The 17,064-nt window shown below is 39.7% G+C and overlaps 1 protein-coding gene across 1 annotated transcript; it reads left to right on the top strand.

The window, feature by feature from the left end:
- Positions 1-573: 573 nt before the first annotated feature.
- Positions 574-16,100, top strand: LOC128736502 (nose resistant to fluoxetine protein 6-like). The gene is made up of 10 exons (XM_053830986.1): positions 574-732; positions 3,010-3,309; positions 12,448-12,591; positions 14,105-14,279; positions 14,352-14,453; positions 14,517-14,710; positions 14,767-15,311; positions 15,374-15,518; positions 15,588-15,762; positions 15,826-16,100. Exons 1-10 carry the CDS (start codon positions 574-576, stop codon positions 16,098-16,100), a joined length of 2,214 nt encoding a protein of 737 aa, XP_053686961.1.
- Positions 16,101-17,064: the final 964 nt, after the last annotated feature.

Raw genomic sequence — 17,064 nt, forward strand, 5'->3', positions numbered from 1 at the left:
GTCGTCATAGGAGACTTCAACGCTCAATCTGGCCTGGAAGAAAAATTTAGACCGGTCATTGGAAAATTCTATCGTGGTGTAAAAATCGATTCTAATCACTGTTTTTTGCTGCTTAAAGTACGCCAGAGACCTTCTGTTGTTACCTACATTTGGGACTCAAATTACCTTAAGTTACCTGGGGTTGCTACGGAGTACGCACAAAGCCTTGAGGCAGCGTTACCGGGTGAGGGAAAGCTAAACGCAGTCCATCAACAGTGCAGCGGAAGACGCCTTAAACAACCTATTCGACGAGGATGGGCAGACGTGGAACGATATAGACAGAAACGTAGAAACCAATCCAAGTTTTTTGGGATAAGAAGCGCCACATGGAAGAATGAAATGGAATGCGAAGAAATGGAACAGCTGTATCGTTCTTAAGAAACTAGTAAACTCTACAAGAAACTGAAACGTATCCCGCAAAAACTTTGTATCGTGAGCCGCATTGTGTCAGGATAAAGTCGCACGGATCTTTTCGGATGAACGTGAGGTGACCGAAGAGTGCAAGTTGCATTAAAATGAGCATATGGACTGAATATGGAGGCGAATGATTACATCAGTACGGCGAACGATGGTGATGTGTCACCTCCCACAATCGATGAAGTGATCGAAGCCATCAAGCAGCTCAAGAACAACATGATAGCTGGCAAGGAAAGCAATCCAACGGAGCTTTTCCAAATGGTCCCGGCTAGGATGGTAACCTGCCTTCAATGGCTGATTGTCAGGATCTAGGACACAGAACAGAACAGAGTAGTAACATGTCCAATATATCAAGAAGGATGACAATTTGAACTGGGGGAACTACTGAGCGAACACAATTCTCAACGCCACCAGTGTTTTCTCAGGTCGCTTTTCGTCGTCTATCACCGCTAGCAAGCAGATTGGGAAGTTATCAAGCCGTTTTTATGGACCGGCGATCGACAACTGACCAAGGGTCCTATTCTCACAGTCACCTCACTTCTCTCACGCGCGCAATTGTGTCAGTAACCCACACCTCACCTAACAGCTCCCCATTTGATTTGTACAGTCACCCAGGTGAGCTAAGTCACCTAGGTGACTCCGAGTATCGAAAATTGTGCTTTCACCTAAAAAATTTAGGTGAGGTGACTGTAAGAATAAGGCCCCAAATCTATGTGTTGTGAACAGACTTTCAAAAGTGTCGCGAATACCAAGTCCCTAGGCACCAGTTATTCATAGATTTCAAAAACACCCATAGTATACTATCGACCGTGAAGAGCCATGGAAAATTATGGACGAAAACGGGTTTCCCGGAAAGCTGGCATGACTTTATTACGGTCACGATGGACGGTTTACAATGCTGTGTGAGGATATCGGGCGCGTTATCAAGCCCGTTTGAAACATGGTGTTACGAAACGTGCGTGTTTTAACTTGCGGTGCACAATCTTCAATAAATCCAGCCAATTTATCTGTTTCGTTGACAACGTGGAAATTGTTGCAAGGACGCTCCAGATGGTTGTTAAGCATTAGTGGTGAATACGTCTAAAACCAAGTACCAAGCGGGAGGAACCGAACGCGATGGAGTTCGCATAGGCAACATAGTGTAGTAATCGATGGAGATGAGTCCGAGGAGATGGACGCATTTTTATACCTCGGGTCGATATGACGTTGGGTAACAACTGCAGCAGAGAAATACGCAGACGTACTCTAGTCGGAAGTCACGCGCTCACTACGGTTTCACAAGACCCTAAGGTGTGGTAAAACTCCACCTCCATACCAAATATATCATGTACAAAACGCTAACAGGACCGGTAGTCCTCTACGAGCACGAAATGTGGACAATGCTCAACGGGAACTAGAAAGCACTGGCCTTTTTCGAACGTCGTCTAGCACCACCTTTGATGAGGTGTGTGAGAACGGTGTATATATAGAGGAGAAGGATGAACCAGAAGCTGTCGTAGCTCTTTGGTGAACTCAGTATCCAGAAAGGCGCTGGAAGCTGGAAGGGTTCAATGGGCGGAACATGTTGTGAGAATGCCGGACAACAAACCCGTTAAACTGGTGTTCGCCTCGAATTCGGTTGACACCAGACGCAGAGGTGCGCAGCCTGGTAGTTGGTTAGACCAAGTGGAGCAAGACCTGAAATTGAAATTGGAGATGGATCGCACCAGGATAAGTAATGTGCGTAATCTGATGCACAACCAGGCGGAAGAATTATTTTGATGATCTTACTGGGCAAGTTGTTACATCTGGTTGCATTATATCATTTGTTCCATATGGCATTGATGGCCTCCTAATAGTGCTCCGGTCAAAACTTAAAACTATTTGGTGTTCATGTTGTCTGTCATCTGCTGTGACTTCCACCGGATTGAAAACATGATTACTAATTTCATCAGCGTGCAAATCACAAGCGGATTTAGGTTTGGATTTGCTTATATGAACTATACGTATAGGTTGAAGAAACCGACTAATTCGTCTGGATCTTCACAGTTAAGAAGATTGTCCAGAGTACAGAGAGAACAGCATTTTACAAAGTAAATACGTTGAAATTACGAGCGTAAAAGTCGTGTCAAAGTCCAACGAACTGAAGATGAGATCATTCTGTGAGTGTGCTAGAAAAATTACTCGATTAGAGCATAACACCTTATGGCTACTGCTAACAATTAACCAATTTTTCGATTCACTTTCAGTTGTGCGCGTGGCAGCGTACACAGGCTACAGCTAGTTTGCTGCAAATAAAAATATAGAAATTTATTGAAATAATCGAAGAAGTCCCCTGATTGCCCTACTCTAGTAGTCACTCTACTCTATTTACATTATGGTGATGACTTGACCCTGTCTCAAATTACGTACAACTAATAGCGCCGATTATCCTCTGAACGGATGAGTTCTTCGATTGAGACTAGTCAACTTTTATCTGAGCTTCCAGGTTGTCTACTTTATAACATGTTTCCGAAGGAAATATTTTCTTTGGAGCTGTTAGTATTTCTTTTCCTACTTGGTAAAATTAAACAGTCAATATGCCAACAGAACTCCGCTATCATACCTCCATTATTTCGGCTCGACAAATACGAGCAGTATCCTTCGGTATACTGTAGTGTGGCAGTACATTTGCAATCAAATGGCAGTGAACTAGAGAAAGCTGACTATCTCTCTCGAAAGGAATATAAATCCAAACGCGGACTCCTAGAGGACTTTCGACGTGATTATTTGGAATGGGGTATTTATGTTCAGAACTGTGAAACTGAGCTGGCCAGCGTCAACGAAACACGCCGGCAGCAGTTGTACCATCCAAAGTTTCCGATCAACTATCCGGTGAGTAGATTTATTTATTTGTTCTGTTCTTAATAAATTCTTTGTACGCTTTTGCGGTTATTAAAAAAACGACTATATGTAACAATTAATTGCATTTGTTAGAAGCCACAACTTAATCCTATCATATCTTAGACAGTATTAACTCTATTTAGATGAGACTTGATTCTTGATTCATAAATTATTGACAGTATTGTTAATTATTTATGGCTTTCTAAGTCATTTAATATACTTCATCCTATTCTTTGATACTTTTATCAAACAGTACCTGATGCTTGATTCCTACATGGATGAACAAACAAGGCAGTTTAATATGAAATATGCAACATTAATGAACGTGTGTGTCAACCATCGATTGAAACGTGATTATAATCTGACCCAGCGCGGCTACACTGAAATCCAGTACTGTCTGACTAATGACTCATCGGATCAACAATTTAGAGCTGGTATTGTAGCCCAGTTTACGTAGTATTTTAATGCCAATATTTTTTTGTTATCATAGATTGGTGGTCAATGGCATTCCTTGCAATAGTTTTTACTTTGTGTGCAACCGTGTTGATTTCAAGTGCAATTGATTTGTTTGCTGCTGATGTCCGTATGAAAGGTACATATAATAATTTGTGAAATCAGCTCATGATCTCATTTATCATTCTTTCCAATTCAGAGAATCTTATCGTGAAACACTTCGCCATTAGAAAAAACTGGGCGCATCTGCTAGAGCAACCAGATAACGAACTCTACCAAGATTTCAAATATATCGATGGACTACGGTTGGTCATTAATATCTACACTCTATATATGCATTGTCTGTTGGTCACCATAATGATCCCAATAAGCAACCCGCAAATGGTTGAGCAGGTATCAACAAAATATCTATAAAAACAAACAATTTGATTCTTCAACCTTCTAATATTTGCAGATCATCAAAACACCTTTTACATTAACTCTCATCGCAATTGCTCCATATAGTGTACAAAGCTTTTTGGTCATAACCGGAATGCTGCAGACAGCGAACTTTCTGAAAGACATCCAGACGAAAGCCAATCTTGGTTATAACTATTTTCTATCAAAAATCATTAATCGACTAATTCGACTGCTCCCTGTATATTCCTTTTATCTGCTGTTCACTATAGTCTGCGATAGTCTTCCAGGCGTACGAGTAAGCCCTCTAGGCTATATAACAATGACCACAGAACGGTTAATTTGTCGACATCATGGTTGGAAGAACCTCTTTTTCGTGAATAACCTACCCGATTTGGAGACTGAATTTTGCTTTATCACTGGTTGGTATTTGGCAGCTGACCAGCAGCTATTCCTTGGCTCATTGGTTTTGTATGCATTGATTTGGAAGTTTCCAAACAAAACCAAACTACTACTTTGGATGGCGGTCACGATATCAGTTATCATTCCTGCGACCATCCTTTACCACTTGGAGTTACATTCTATGATTCCGTTCTATTTTTCGTATGTATGACAAGAAGATTCGGTTACATTTTGAAAACTTAAAATTCTAATTTCAGAGAGGTTAGGATATTGTACTATTGCCAGGCTTGGTTCAATTATATCTATCAGCCAGGATTCTCCAATATGCACGCAACAATAGCTGGAACCATCGTTGGCTATTTGTATCATCAATCGAAAGCCAAAAACATCAATCTTGTTAAATCAAAAGTTAGATCGAACTACACTAGCGTTTTATCTTATATTTTAATGTTGCAATTATTATTTTAGACTTATATAACACTGAAGCGAATTACGTTAATAATAGCCGTGCTTTTACTTGGAACAGTTCCGTTTTTCTACAAATACGAATTACCGCGTCCTTCATTAGTCAACACATTTCACTTTGTGTTGCTCCACAATTGTGGCATTGTAGTAACCAGTTTTTGCTTTATCTATTGCTTCCTAAATTCGGCAGGTGAGTAATCATTGTTAAATAAAAATGAATTTTTTTCTCATTATATACATCTACAGGCACATTCCGTCACATTCTGAGCTCTCGGCTACTTACCGCCTTGGGCAAGCTTTCGTACAGCGTCTACGTGCTTCATATTCCCTTACTTCGACTGATGTTCAACTACGTTTCAGCACCAGTAGAAGTTTCGCTTTTCAATATCGTTATACTATGCCCACCATTTGTTATTGCGTGTTACTTATTAGGACTCATAACCTACCTTGGAATAGAACAACCCATCGGTTCCCTGCTTAAACATTGGTACCAAGGGGGACGTTCAGTGAAAAAGGATTAGCGTAGAATTTGTTTATTACACGGGAAATACAACAACCGAACTATTTCAAGGTGCAAGGCTGTTTTAAGTAATAAAACGGAAGAGCTGTTTGTTTAGTTTTTTTTTCTTTTCTTTCGAAGGATGACACAAAACCAAAGAACTGAAAATAGGGGTGTTGCAAGTTACCCCGTACATGGGATTACTTGCAACACTTGCAAGTCACGCCATATTGGCAGTAACAACACGAATTCATTATTTCTTCTCCAGGTTCTAAACGTAAACATAAACATAAACAGAGCTCAAAGTTGTTACTTATCAGCTGATGTGGTGCAATTATTTTGTACAGGAACTAAATAAAACATAATGATATCATGTTAATAAACTGCATACTGTGATGACTTGCGGTTCACCATACAACACAAACTGACTATTCATTCCATTTACGCGGGGAGCTGTCACACCGACTTTGACACTTTCTTTCTGTGCCAGTTACACGCTACCGATAGCTACCCAAATAATGTGTCATTAACACACATTACCCTTCCCCGGCAAATCCTCTAATACGCTATAAATACCAGGATACCACATCCTCCCCCTGCATAACACGACCAATTCAATATATAGTATTATTCCAGGTCCATTATATATTATTTACATCGTTGGTACAGTGTAACCTTCGGTTACATAGTATATATAAAATTAGCTCTGCCAATTTACCATGCTTATTTCAATCTGCTCATAATTCCCAATCCAAATTCCCGAAGTCCATCTCTGAGCAAGCTGTCGACTGTTTGATTGATGGCACTCCAAACCTTCGGGTGGAGCGGTCACTCACACGGGAAGGCTCGTTCGGTCATATCTAAAACAACCTGAGTAATCTGTCTACTGAGTGGGTGATATCCCTCCAAGTCTCTCGCTTTGCGAGGGGCGGACGGGTCACTCACTCAGGAAAGCTCTCTCTGGCATAGTTCAACAGGTTTGAGTTAGCAGTCAACGAGGTGAGCGATATCCCTCCAAGTCTGTCGCATCGCGACCGGGACGGATGGGTCGCTCACTTCGGAAAGTTTTCTCAATTTTCTGCCAGAGAAACGGTGATGCGATCGACTGGGTGAGTTATATCCCTCCACGTCTGGCGTCTCTCGTCTGGGACGGATGGATAACTCTCTCGGGAAGGCCTTTTCAAATACAACCAGAAGATTCCTCTGTAAGTGGGATAACCCTCCACGTTCCCGATAGACGGAGGGGTCCCCCCTACAGGGTTGCCCACAGATGAGAAACACAACCAAGGTATTCAGAGCCATAGGGTATTATACAGTAAATAATGGTTGCCAGGACAAAAGATTGTTAAAAATTGAAAAACTTTTAAAGATTCAATTTTTAACTGACCGAACTTATCAAAAGGCTCAGGCTCGATAAACAGATTTTTTGATGTTTGGAAAAGTAAACGATAATCGTGCGCGAGTATCGTTTTGTGTTTTACTATTTTATAGAAATATATATCTATTTGATTATTGTCAGTATAAGATAAAACGAAGATTATGTCCTGTGTTGTGTGAAATTAAAAGAACAAAAATAGTGCTAAGCTATAACAACCACAGAAAGAGCTAAAAGTGAACAATTCACAAACACGTAACGAAGAAACAAACGTCGATAAAAAGAATTATAAAAGTAATAGTACCGATATACAAGGAAGAAAAAGGTCCTCGAGAGACCTTTTATTCTTGGACTATTTCACAGGCGCAGAACAACAGCGCTAGCATCTGTACCCAGTGAGCCTGCGTGTTCGTCAGCATCCGGCGCAGAGCGAGTGAATCGGTGTTCTTGGCCGTTGGATCGTTTGGTACAGGCCGAGTCGCAATACCATCCGGCGTCTACTGCTGACCGTACCTGCCGCAAAAGCCTCCCTGCGGCTAGTTCAACATTTATCTGCAATTCGAACACCCTTGCTTTCGGTTACGTAGCTGTTGATTCCCTCATTGCGGGACGAGAACAATACCCCGTACCGTCAAGCTACGGTGACCGAGGCCACTTTGACCACATTAGCATCAAAATTGTAGTGTGTGGAAAAACCGTCGTCGTCGTTGAGAGGAGAAGGTCGTTCCACCAGCCTTAGAAAAGCAAGTAGCCTAGATTTAAGTCAAAATTGTCGGGAAAGGGCAAATAAACAGATAAGTTGTATACACAATCTAGAGTTTTACCAACAGCATCATAGTCCTAAATTTCTATCTCCACCTTGCTTCTAAATTCCGTTTGCGAACTCGAAAGAAGTTTCAGTCCTGATCGTTTATTTTTCTCCCGAGAGGTGACCCGAATATAAACTCGATCATTTTGTTTCTGACAGCATTATTAATCGTAATATTATCCTATTTAGTGGTTCGTTTCCAGCGGTTTCTGTTTGCGACGGAAACACTTATTGAATTGAGGAATAGTCGTGACGCACACCCGTTTCTATCCGTTTTAGCACCATTACCCTTCCCTTCCCTTCCCGCTGAGCAGTTTGGAGGGCTACAACAATCTTCAAATTATTCTTGTTTGTTACACGGAAATTCGTTAATTCTCATACATAACCTATAGAGAAATCGCCTACTTACGTAATGTGACGACCTAAATCTGAATCTGAACATTTTCAATCTGAACCTCGGTGATATGAATGCGTTCACAGTAAGTCTGGAGTCCCTCAAGGAAGCAACATGGGACCTCTACTTTTCTTGCTCTTCTTTAACGATATTGCGTTGCTGCTGGGAGTTGGCTGCAAGTTAGTGTACGCCGATGACCTGAAATTGTTTGCTTCGAAAGGAAATATAGACGACTGCCGCCGCTTGCAAGATTTGCTTGATTTATTCACTGACTGGTGTAAACGGAACTGGCTCATTGTAAGCATAGCCAAATGTGAAGTGATGAGTTTTCACCGCATCAAAAACCCGATCACCTTTGATTACACTATCGATGGTATTGAATTACGCAGGGTGGACCGAGTTAGTGATCTCGGCGTCTTATCAGATGATTATGATGGTCATTATCAGATGATTTTAACAAAAATATTACAGAATTGTAGCTTAAGTTGATAATTCTATCAATCTTTGTTATAAACGTGATAGAAAAACTTACGACACACAGAATGTTCTACCAAGAGTCTATCTCGTTCTGTTACTTATAACACGCTTTGTTACAATCTGGTTATACAGCAGGACAGAATGGCCTATCCCACCCCCTCCCCCTCCTTAAAATTGGCAGTTTATACACGGTATAATATATTCGTCCAATATTAGAGTGTTTATTCAAAGCATCTGAAATTTCTTGAGAAAAAGTAAAAATTAGTTTAAATTATTCACCAGATGATGATGCTGTTTGCTCCAAAATGGATGATGGAATCTAATCTATCAAAATATTGTGCTCAATAGTAAAGGATGTGAGTGTACTGGTGTATACTGACGTATTTTTGTTGCATATGTGCAATCCACAAATTGGACCGATCATTATGGCATGGCACAATCTCACCCCCTGAAGGTCGAAAAGTACAAAGTTTCGAAAAATATAATTATTATACCTTCAAAATAGCAAGTTGATGCGATTTCTTGTTTGGATTGGTTTATGGGGGACATTTTTTACAAGCGTTATTTCCGAGTATTTTTGATCGCGAACTTTGAAACCCTGTTTAGGCTAAATAGTTTGCTAATATTATCTGTGTTCCATTCTAAGTTATGAATAAATATGTTATTTTCATCATCATTTTGAATTTAGGTCACCAGTTTCTATAGATATGATAAATTTTCACAAATAAACATTTTTGGTTTTTGGCACAATCTCACCCCCGTGGCACAATCTCACCCCGGTTGGCGGTACTCTAATCATTATACGATTTCAATGTAAAATTGACATGAAAACGATTTATGTGAACTTTCTATTACGATCTTGTGCTATCTGGGCATTTGCTTGATTAGTTATGAGGAACTTGGTATTGTTCGTATTGAAGCCCTCCCTCTTAAAAAGAGAAGGTGTCTCAGTATAGCATAGAAAAAACCCGCCACCTGCCAAATTTGTTTCTTTTTGTTTGATTAGTTCTCGAGTTATGGGGAAATTTGTATATTATTTGTTTGGGAGCCCCCTCCCCTCCTAAAGAAGGAAGCGGTCTCAATTTACCATAGAAAAAAATTTTGCCTTCTGAAACCCCCACATGCCAAATGTGATTCCATTTGCTTGATTAGTTCTCGAGTTTTGAGGAAATTTGTGTCTCATTATAGGAGCCTCCCCTCTTACGCCCTCTGTCAAATTGTTCAGTTTCGTTCAGTAGTTTAGTAGTTATTAGCATTTGAAATCTTTCATTCAAACGTTACACTTCTATCGTTTTCACAAAGTGCTACCCAGTCCCAGTCTAGTAAACAAAGACGTAATCCTACGTCAAAAAAAGCGAAAAAACTTGATACGTTTCCTCTTGCTCAGTAGCTTTGGCAATATAGCTCATATGCAACTTACTTCCCTCCAGCACCCAAATGGGACCATTTTAGTCGAAACTGCCAAGCCAATTTACTCGTCTTCAAAATGACGAATTCACACATATTCGAAATGTTCCTAGGTTCATGACATGAACAAAACAGGTTCATAAGATGCGCGTCTTGCGCGTGTGTGGAAATGAATAGTCTGTAAACGTCTGTACGTAGATGAAATGAAATGGGTTAAAAGATAGGCCAATGCTGGAATGGAATGCTGATGAAATGAAATTTTTTAAAGATTACTTATCCAGTACGCACCTCACAAGAAACATTAATTTACGTTTCGAGAGCACACTTTTACATGCTATTGAGTGACGACTTACACTTTTCCGTACGGAATGTTTGATTCAATTATTACCACACGAAAAAATAACAAATAGTTGCTTGCTTTGTAGTTGTCTAAATTTCTTTGGTAAATAGCAAAAATAAGCAGCTTTACTGAATATAGTAACCACAGATTAAATGATATTTTCCTAACAAAGTTGTTTGGTTTGCCCCAAGTTGCCTAAATTTGAAAAAATGCTTATGATAATCGCTTTTTAGTGAAATTAAAATGCACGAATCGGAGTGTAAGTGTGTTTGAGTCAAATCAGCACAAGAACTTTTGGATTATTCGTTAAAATCCATCCAAAAAATGATGAAAGTTGAAGCGGCTTCCCTTACTACGATGGGAATTAACAATAAACCCTGCGTGCTGAAATTTGAATTTCGTATGACATTAAGAACAAATTGCGCGCTGGGAAGAAAAAAAGTGCAGACCCTCAATGAGTCAACGCAAGATGAGCTAACGAAAGCAACCAGACGTGAAACAGATAACCCTTTTCAAGCGGCTGAAAGCGTTGGGATTGGGGCTCAAAAGGTGTCACAAGAACTAGAGCCTTGTTTTATTATAAGCGAGCAATCACAGAAAAATGGCCGGAATGTACAACTAAGCGCTATACTTACTAGGCTTGGCGCCATCCGACTATGTATCTCGAAAGATGCAAAATGCTTCTCTTGTAAGAAAGATATTAAAACCACCTAAATTTGTTTTTAAGCTCAAATAACAAAACTTTTTCTCCGATGCGGAATTTATTTGCTGCCAAAAAGGTGTAAAAAAAATATTCACTAGTGACGGACTTTACTTAGCATATCAATTCACTAATTTATTGAAATAGGTAAATCATTATTTTCAACCAAAAAAGAGGATTCGTATTGCACCAACAAAATCAATATGTATGATATAGACCAATGGCGTGGTTTTGTCTTGACCTTTAATAAGTTTAGGCATATAATTAATTTTTTATAACGGTAGTCTTTTTACAATCGAAGGAGGGGATGGTAGAAGAAAGTAATGAAGCAAAGATGTTAATAGTATCCAAACAGAACAGGACAAGGCGTAAAGTAGGAAAAGCGGAAGATTAGGTAAGGAAGGGTCCTTGAAACAACGCATAAGAAGTTGTGTATTGTTTCTCTTTACCCAATATGGGGTATCGAAACAAGTGATAATCGGAACCAATTATAGCCAGATTCGAACACGCTTCTGCTCCCAATTTGGAAGGATCGCTGTGTCTTAAATCCCAATGCCCGTACCCGACCCGTGCCCGATAACTCATCGCGTACGGGTTTCAGATAAAATTACTCGTGCCCGATCATCTCTAAGTATGTAGGAACATTCTGATTCAAGCATCGAATAGCTTCATTCACTCGCATAATTGAATTAAAATATGTGTTTACCGTATAACGCAACTTCAAGTTCTTTGTAATGTCCCGTTACTGATAACCGCTTTGTATTATAATCATATATTTTAATTCTATTGGAAAGCTCCAGAGTCCAATGCCTCAAGCTTCGCACTAATAGGTGAATTATTACACCATGTAGTAATTGACGCACTAAAACATCTGATTTCTCATGACGGTTGCAATGCATAGTGCTAAGTCTCATTTCGCTCCGCATCAGCTGTTAAACTTATACAAATTTGCATACAATGACCTTCCCTGTGTCGGTTTTATTTGTCTGCGAAAAAAAATTAACAAGAGCATTAATCTGTTTTTATCACCATTAGTCACGAAAACTAAATTACGACAAGTTTTTTCTCAACTGCCCGTTCCGTACTTCCACATTTGCTGCAATCGGTCCTGCCAGATTTAAGCCAAGCTCCGAGAAAGCTTCACCATTTCGCGATAAGCTAGACAGGGCGGAAAATGATTTCGCTGCGATGGTTAGTATTCTTGTTGTTGACTACAGGCATAGAGCGGTCATGTTGCTTAGTGAACCAATCGGATTCCGCTATAGTTCCTCCGTTGTTTCGGTTCGACAATTACGACCGTTGTGCTTCGACGTTCTGCAGTGTGGCAATATATTTGAACACCGAAGCCGATAAGCCAGTAGTGGTGAGTATGGCATGTAAACTAACTCGGAAATTAATTGTTTACTTTGGCAGGAATCGAATAAAATTTTGACTGGCTTCAGGCGTGATCTTTTAGAATGGGGTATCTGCATTGCCGATTGCGAGACGGAGTTGGGCAATATCACCCATGAAATCTGGCAACAGTTGTATCAACCAAAACTCAACAGTGATTATTCGGTAAGTAACAATTAAATATATATTTTTTCAAGGTAATGTTTATTAGGTACGTTCAAAAGTACCTATAACTTCTGTGACAGGACATAGTACTTATAGGAAATTACTATGAAAAACTATTTGTTCTATTGATAGGACACCACCTCTTATTTCTGATAAAAAAGAACAGAAGTTGGCGCTAGTGTTACATCATGCGCCATGCGTGAGAGTATGCTTGAAACAATCAATGTTTCCCTGTTGAATACAACAGATGTCATTACTTTGTAACGCATTTTGTACATTTTGTAAACAGCTCAGCTTTGCGCGACAATAAATTTAATCAGCACAGCAACAGTACTCTCTCATGCATCTCTGTTTCTTTCTTTTGCTAATCGCAATATAACATTTGACACCTGAACCAATAAATAGTTGGTAAACATTGTTTTTATTTATCGCGTTCATGTTGGCTTACTAATTGTAGAAATTGATCCCGAAAGATTCTGGATGATTCTTAGATGAGATCCAAACTTCTTAAAATGGTTGTCATCCTGCGCTACCCTCAGACGCTAAGTGCCCCTCTTTCCTCGTCTGCACACAACCGAGGGCTCGATCAAAGATTGGCATTTGGTCGACCCAAGGCCCGGCTATGTCCCGGCCCGTACCACGTGGAGGTAGGGATAATAGTTTCCGTAACGAAAACTATTTGATTGGTGCAAGGTAAAGCTGACCCTGACCGGCCGCCATAACTGGTCTCAATCGACTGTATCGTATGATGCGTTGAAATGAATAAAGTTGTGAGGCGTGAGTACTTTGAACTCCCAACGTTTCTGCAATATCAGTCGAATGATAATAATCTGGTCCGTAGCTCCCATGAAGCCCACCTGATAATTCACTACGAAAACTTAGACTATCGGTAACAGCTGGCCTAACAGGATTTGAGAGCAAGGTACTAGATATACATACAATAGTCGAGCCGACCAGTCTTTTTGTAGAAGGGACAAACTGCTCCTTCCATCCATTCCTCCGGTAGCTTCTCCTCAAAAATGTTGGAAATAACTCAATGTTGAGCCATTGCCACCGTTTCTCGGGCGTGTTTATAAAGTTCTGCTGGGAGGCGGATCCGATTTCTCGTTTGTAGTGCTGCGACATTACTAACTTTCATGGGTATTCTCAGGTTAACTTCCGTTCCACCTCCTTCTTCAAATTCGCCATTAACGTATTCGTGAAAGAACAGCTTCCACCTGACGGTCGTTAGTGATCTTTCCTGACCCCTTCACTTTTGGTAATTCAAGTAAAAAATAAAACAAACGATACTTATTTGTAAAGTCGACGTGGCCGAAAGTATGCTGGAAAAGATTCTTTCATCGTTAACTAGTCATTTTTCGGTTTTCGTAACCTGACATATAGTACATTATTAATATTAAACAAACTAATGAATTGGGTCATCTTTCGTCTTTATGATTTTCTAATTCTCAAAATGACTGAAATAATTTTTTTTAAATCATTCATTTTTTTCACCATATTGACACACACTTAGCACATGTTGACGATATGGAAGGAACAATCGGTACCATTTCGTGAGAAATATGACACATTGATTAACGTCTGTGTCAACAATCGGTTACAACGTGATTACAATCTGACTCAGCATGGCTCCTCGGAAATCCTGTACTGTGTGAACAATGATCCATCTGAGCAACAATCTAGAGGAGGTATTGTGGCCGGTCATACAACATCATTGTAGTCTATTAAATCTCATTCCAAACTATTTTTTGCAATCCTAGACTGGTGGACGGAAGCATTTATGGCAGTAACGCTGATTTTAATCAGCACTGTTCTGATAACTAGTGTAATTGACCTTTTCGTTGCTGATAGTAGTCTAAAGGGTAACGGTTTCCTTTATTAAAACACCTGATCACTTATGTTGATAGTTTTTTGTATGAATTCAGATCACCTGCTAGTAAGATCCTTCGCTATTAGACGAAATTGGGCACGGCTTTTGGAACAACCGAATAACGAAATCTACCGAGATTTTGGCTACATCGATGGACTACGAATCTTCATTAACATTTTTACGTTGATAGTTCACTGTTTGTCAGTGAGTGCCATTCTTCCTCAAAGTAATCCCGAACAAGGGGAGAAGGTATGAGTGTTTACGTACAATTCGGTGACAACTACTTAAATTGGTACTCATTTTAGATACTTCAAAATCCAACTACATTACCCATTCTGGCATCAACTCATGTCAGTGTTCAAAGTTTCTTCGTCATAACGGGAATGCTGCAGATGGCAAACTTTATGAAGGATATTCAGGCGAACAAGGTGCACGATAGTAGCTATTTTCGATCAAAAATCGTCAATCGGTTCATTCGATTGCTTCCAGTCTACTATTTTTTTCTACTGTTCACAATTGCCTGTGATAACCTTCCTGGGCTAAATATGAGATTCGCGGGATACCTATCAATGACTACCGAGCGGTACATTTGTCGACGTCACGGCTGGAAAAATCTGCTTTTTATCAATAACCTACCAGATTTAGAAAACGAATCTTGTTTCCTCCATGGATGGTATCTGGCTGCTGATCAGCAGTTATTTCTTTTTTCGTTAGTTTTATTAGCCCTAATTTGGAAGTTCCCAAAAAGTACCAACGTCATCCTTTGGATGACGGCTACGACTTCGATAATAGTTCCGGCGATCATCGCGTACTGTTTGGGAGTAAACTCATTACCTCCTTTTAAACTCGCGTAAGTTTACCGAATTGTTTATTATTGTTTAATGTCCTTTAGTTGATATGTTGCTCTTGCAGAGAAATCCGGCTATTGTTTTATTATCAGCCCTGGTTCAATCACATCTATCAAACAGCCTACAACAACTTGAATGCAACAGCAGCTGGACTGATTGTTGGGTATTTGTATCATCAATCTAAAATAGGAAAACTCAATCCAAGAAGGGTAGGATTCGAAAAGGGTACGACTCTCGTTATTCTAATTTTAAAAAATGTATTCTAGTTTATCAGACAGCTAAAGCTGTCCACGTCCGTTATTGTCCTGGCAGTACTGGGAACAATCCCGCTGTTTTACGAAAACGTATTACCGCGTCCTTCGGTGTTCAACACGCTTCACTTTATCTTGTTTCGTAGCTACGGAGTTTTGGGCATCAGTGTTTACTTTTTACATTGCTTCCTAACTCCTCCAGGTGAATGATTGCTTCAGGAGTAAATAGTTTTCGTTAAGACTTATTCTTTAATTTATATTTTAGGTGTGTTTCGGCGCATTTTGAGCTCCCGTTTGTTAACCAGCCTTGGAAAGCTGTCCTATTGCGTCTACGTGCTTCATGTTCCTTTGCTGAGGGTAATGATGAACTACATTCGAATACCGGTTGAGATTTCGCATTCGAGCATAGCTATATTATCCGTAGCGTTAGTTATTGCATCCTATATGCTAGGACTTGTGACTTATCTTGTGATAGAACAGCCCTCTAGTGTTCTGCTAAAACATTGGTACTCCGACAGCAGAAAGGTTAAGACATCTTAGTGTTTTAGTTTGAATTGAATAGTAGTATTAAATCAAGACATCAAACATGAACATGAAATTTATCCTCAAAATAAAAATTAGCTTTGGCAAATACTAAATTAATGATTATTTATTTTGTTAAAAGAACCAGTTTTCCAAATTTGCAAAATTTCAGTGGCGCGTTGATTTTAACCACCACTTATATCAATATGCACGATTAAATTAAATGCGCAAATGCTGAAAACCAACGGAATTGCTTAAAATTTATTAAATATTCTATGGGATATTTTATTATGGTCGCTACAAACCAAATCGATCAGAATAATCTGACAGTAAAACTTTAACTTTGCTGTTCACAAAGCTGGCGAACTTATTTAGCTTTTACCAGAGCGAAAAGCAAAAAGCTTTTTTAAATTATGGCGATGCCTGTCAAGCAGTGAAAGCTTAACCGATTTTATTGCTGCTTTCAGCAGAGCGCGATTCTTATCCATCTTTTTACGAGCCATAATGGCGGACGTGTTCGTAATATTTGAACAGCATTTTTGACATTTCCCTAATACATCGCACGTTTTCTTTCCGTACATTCCTTTAGTTTTACCGTGAACGCGCGGAAATAAGACGTGCGATGTATTAGTGAAATGTCAAAGATGCCGTTCAAATATTACGAACACGTCCGCCATTATGGTTCGTAAATAGCTGGATAGAGGTTATCCAGCTTTTTACGAGCCATAATGGCGGACGTGTTCGTAATATTTGAACAGTATTTTTGACATTTCCCCAATACATCGCACGTGTTCTTTCCGTGCATTCCTTTAGTTTTACCGTGAACGCGCGGAAAGAAAACGTGCGATGTATTAGGGAAATGTCAAAAATGCTGTTTAAATATTGCGAACACGTCCGCCATTATGGCTCGTAAAAAGCTGGATAGAGGTTTTATTATGAAAACATTCTGTGCAGTGAGCCACTTGGTCAGAAAGCAGTTTTA

This window comes from Sabethes cyaneus, chromosome 2 (genome assembly GCF_943734655.1).
Source record: "Sabethes cyaneus chromosome 2, idSabCyanKW18_F2, whole genome shotgun sequence".
Taxonomy (NCBI): domain Eukaryota; kingdom Metazoa; phylum Arthropoda; class Insecta; order Diptera; family Culicidae; genus Sabethes; species Sabethes cyaneus.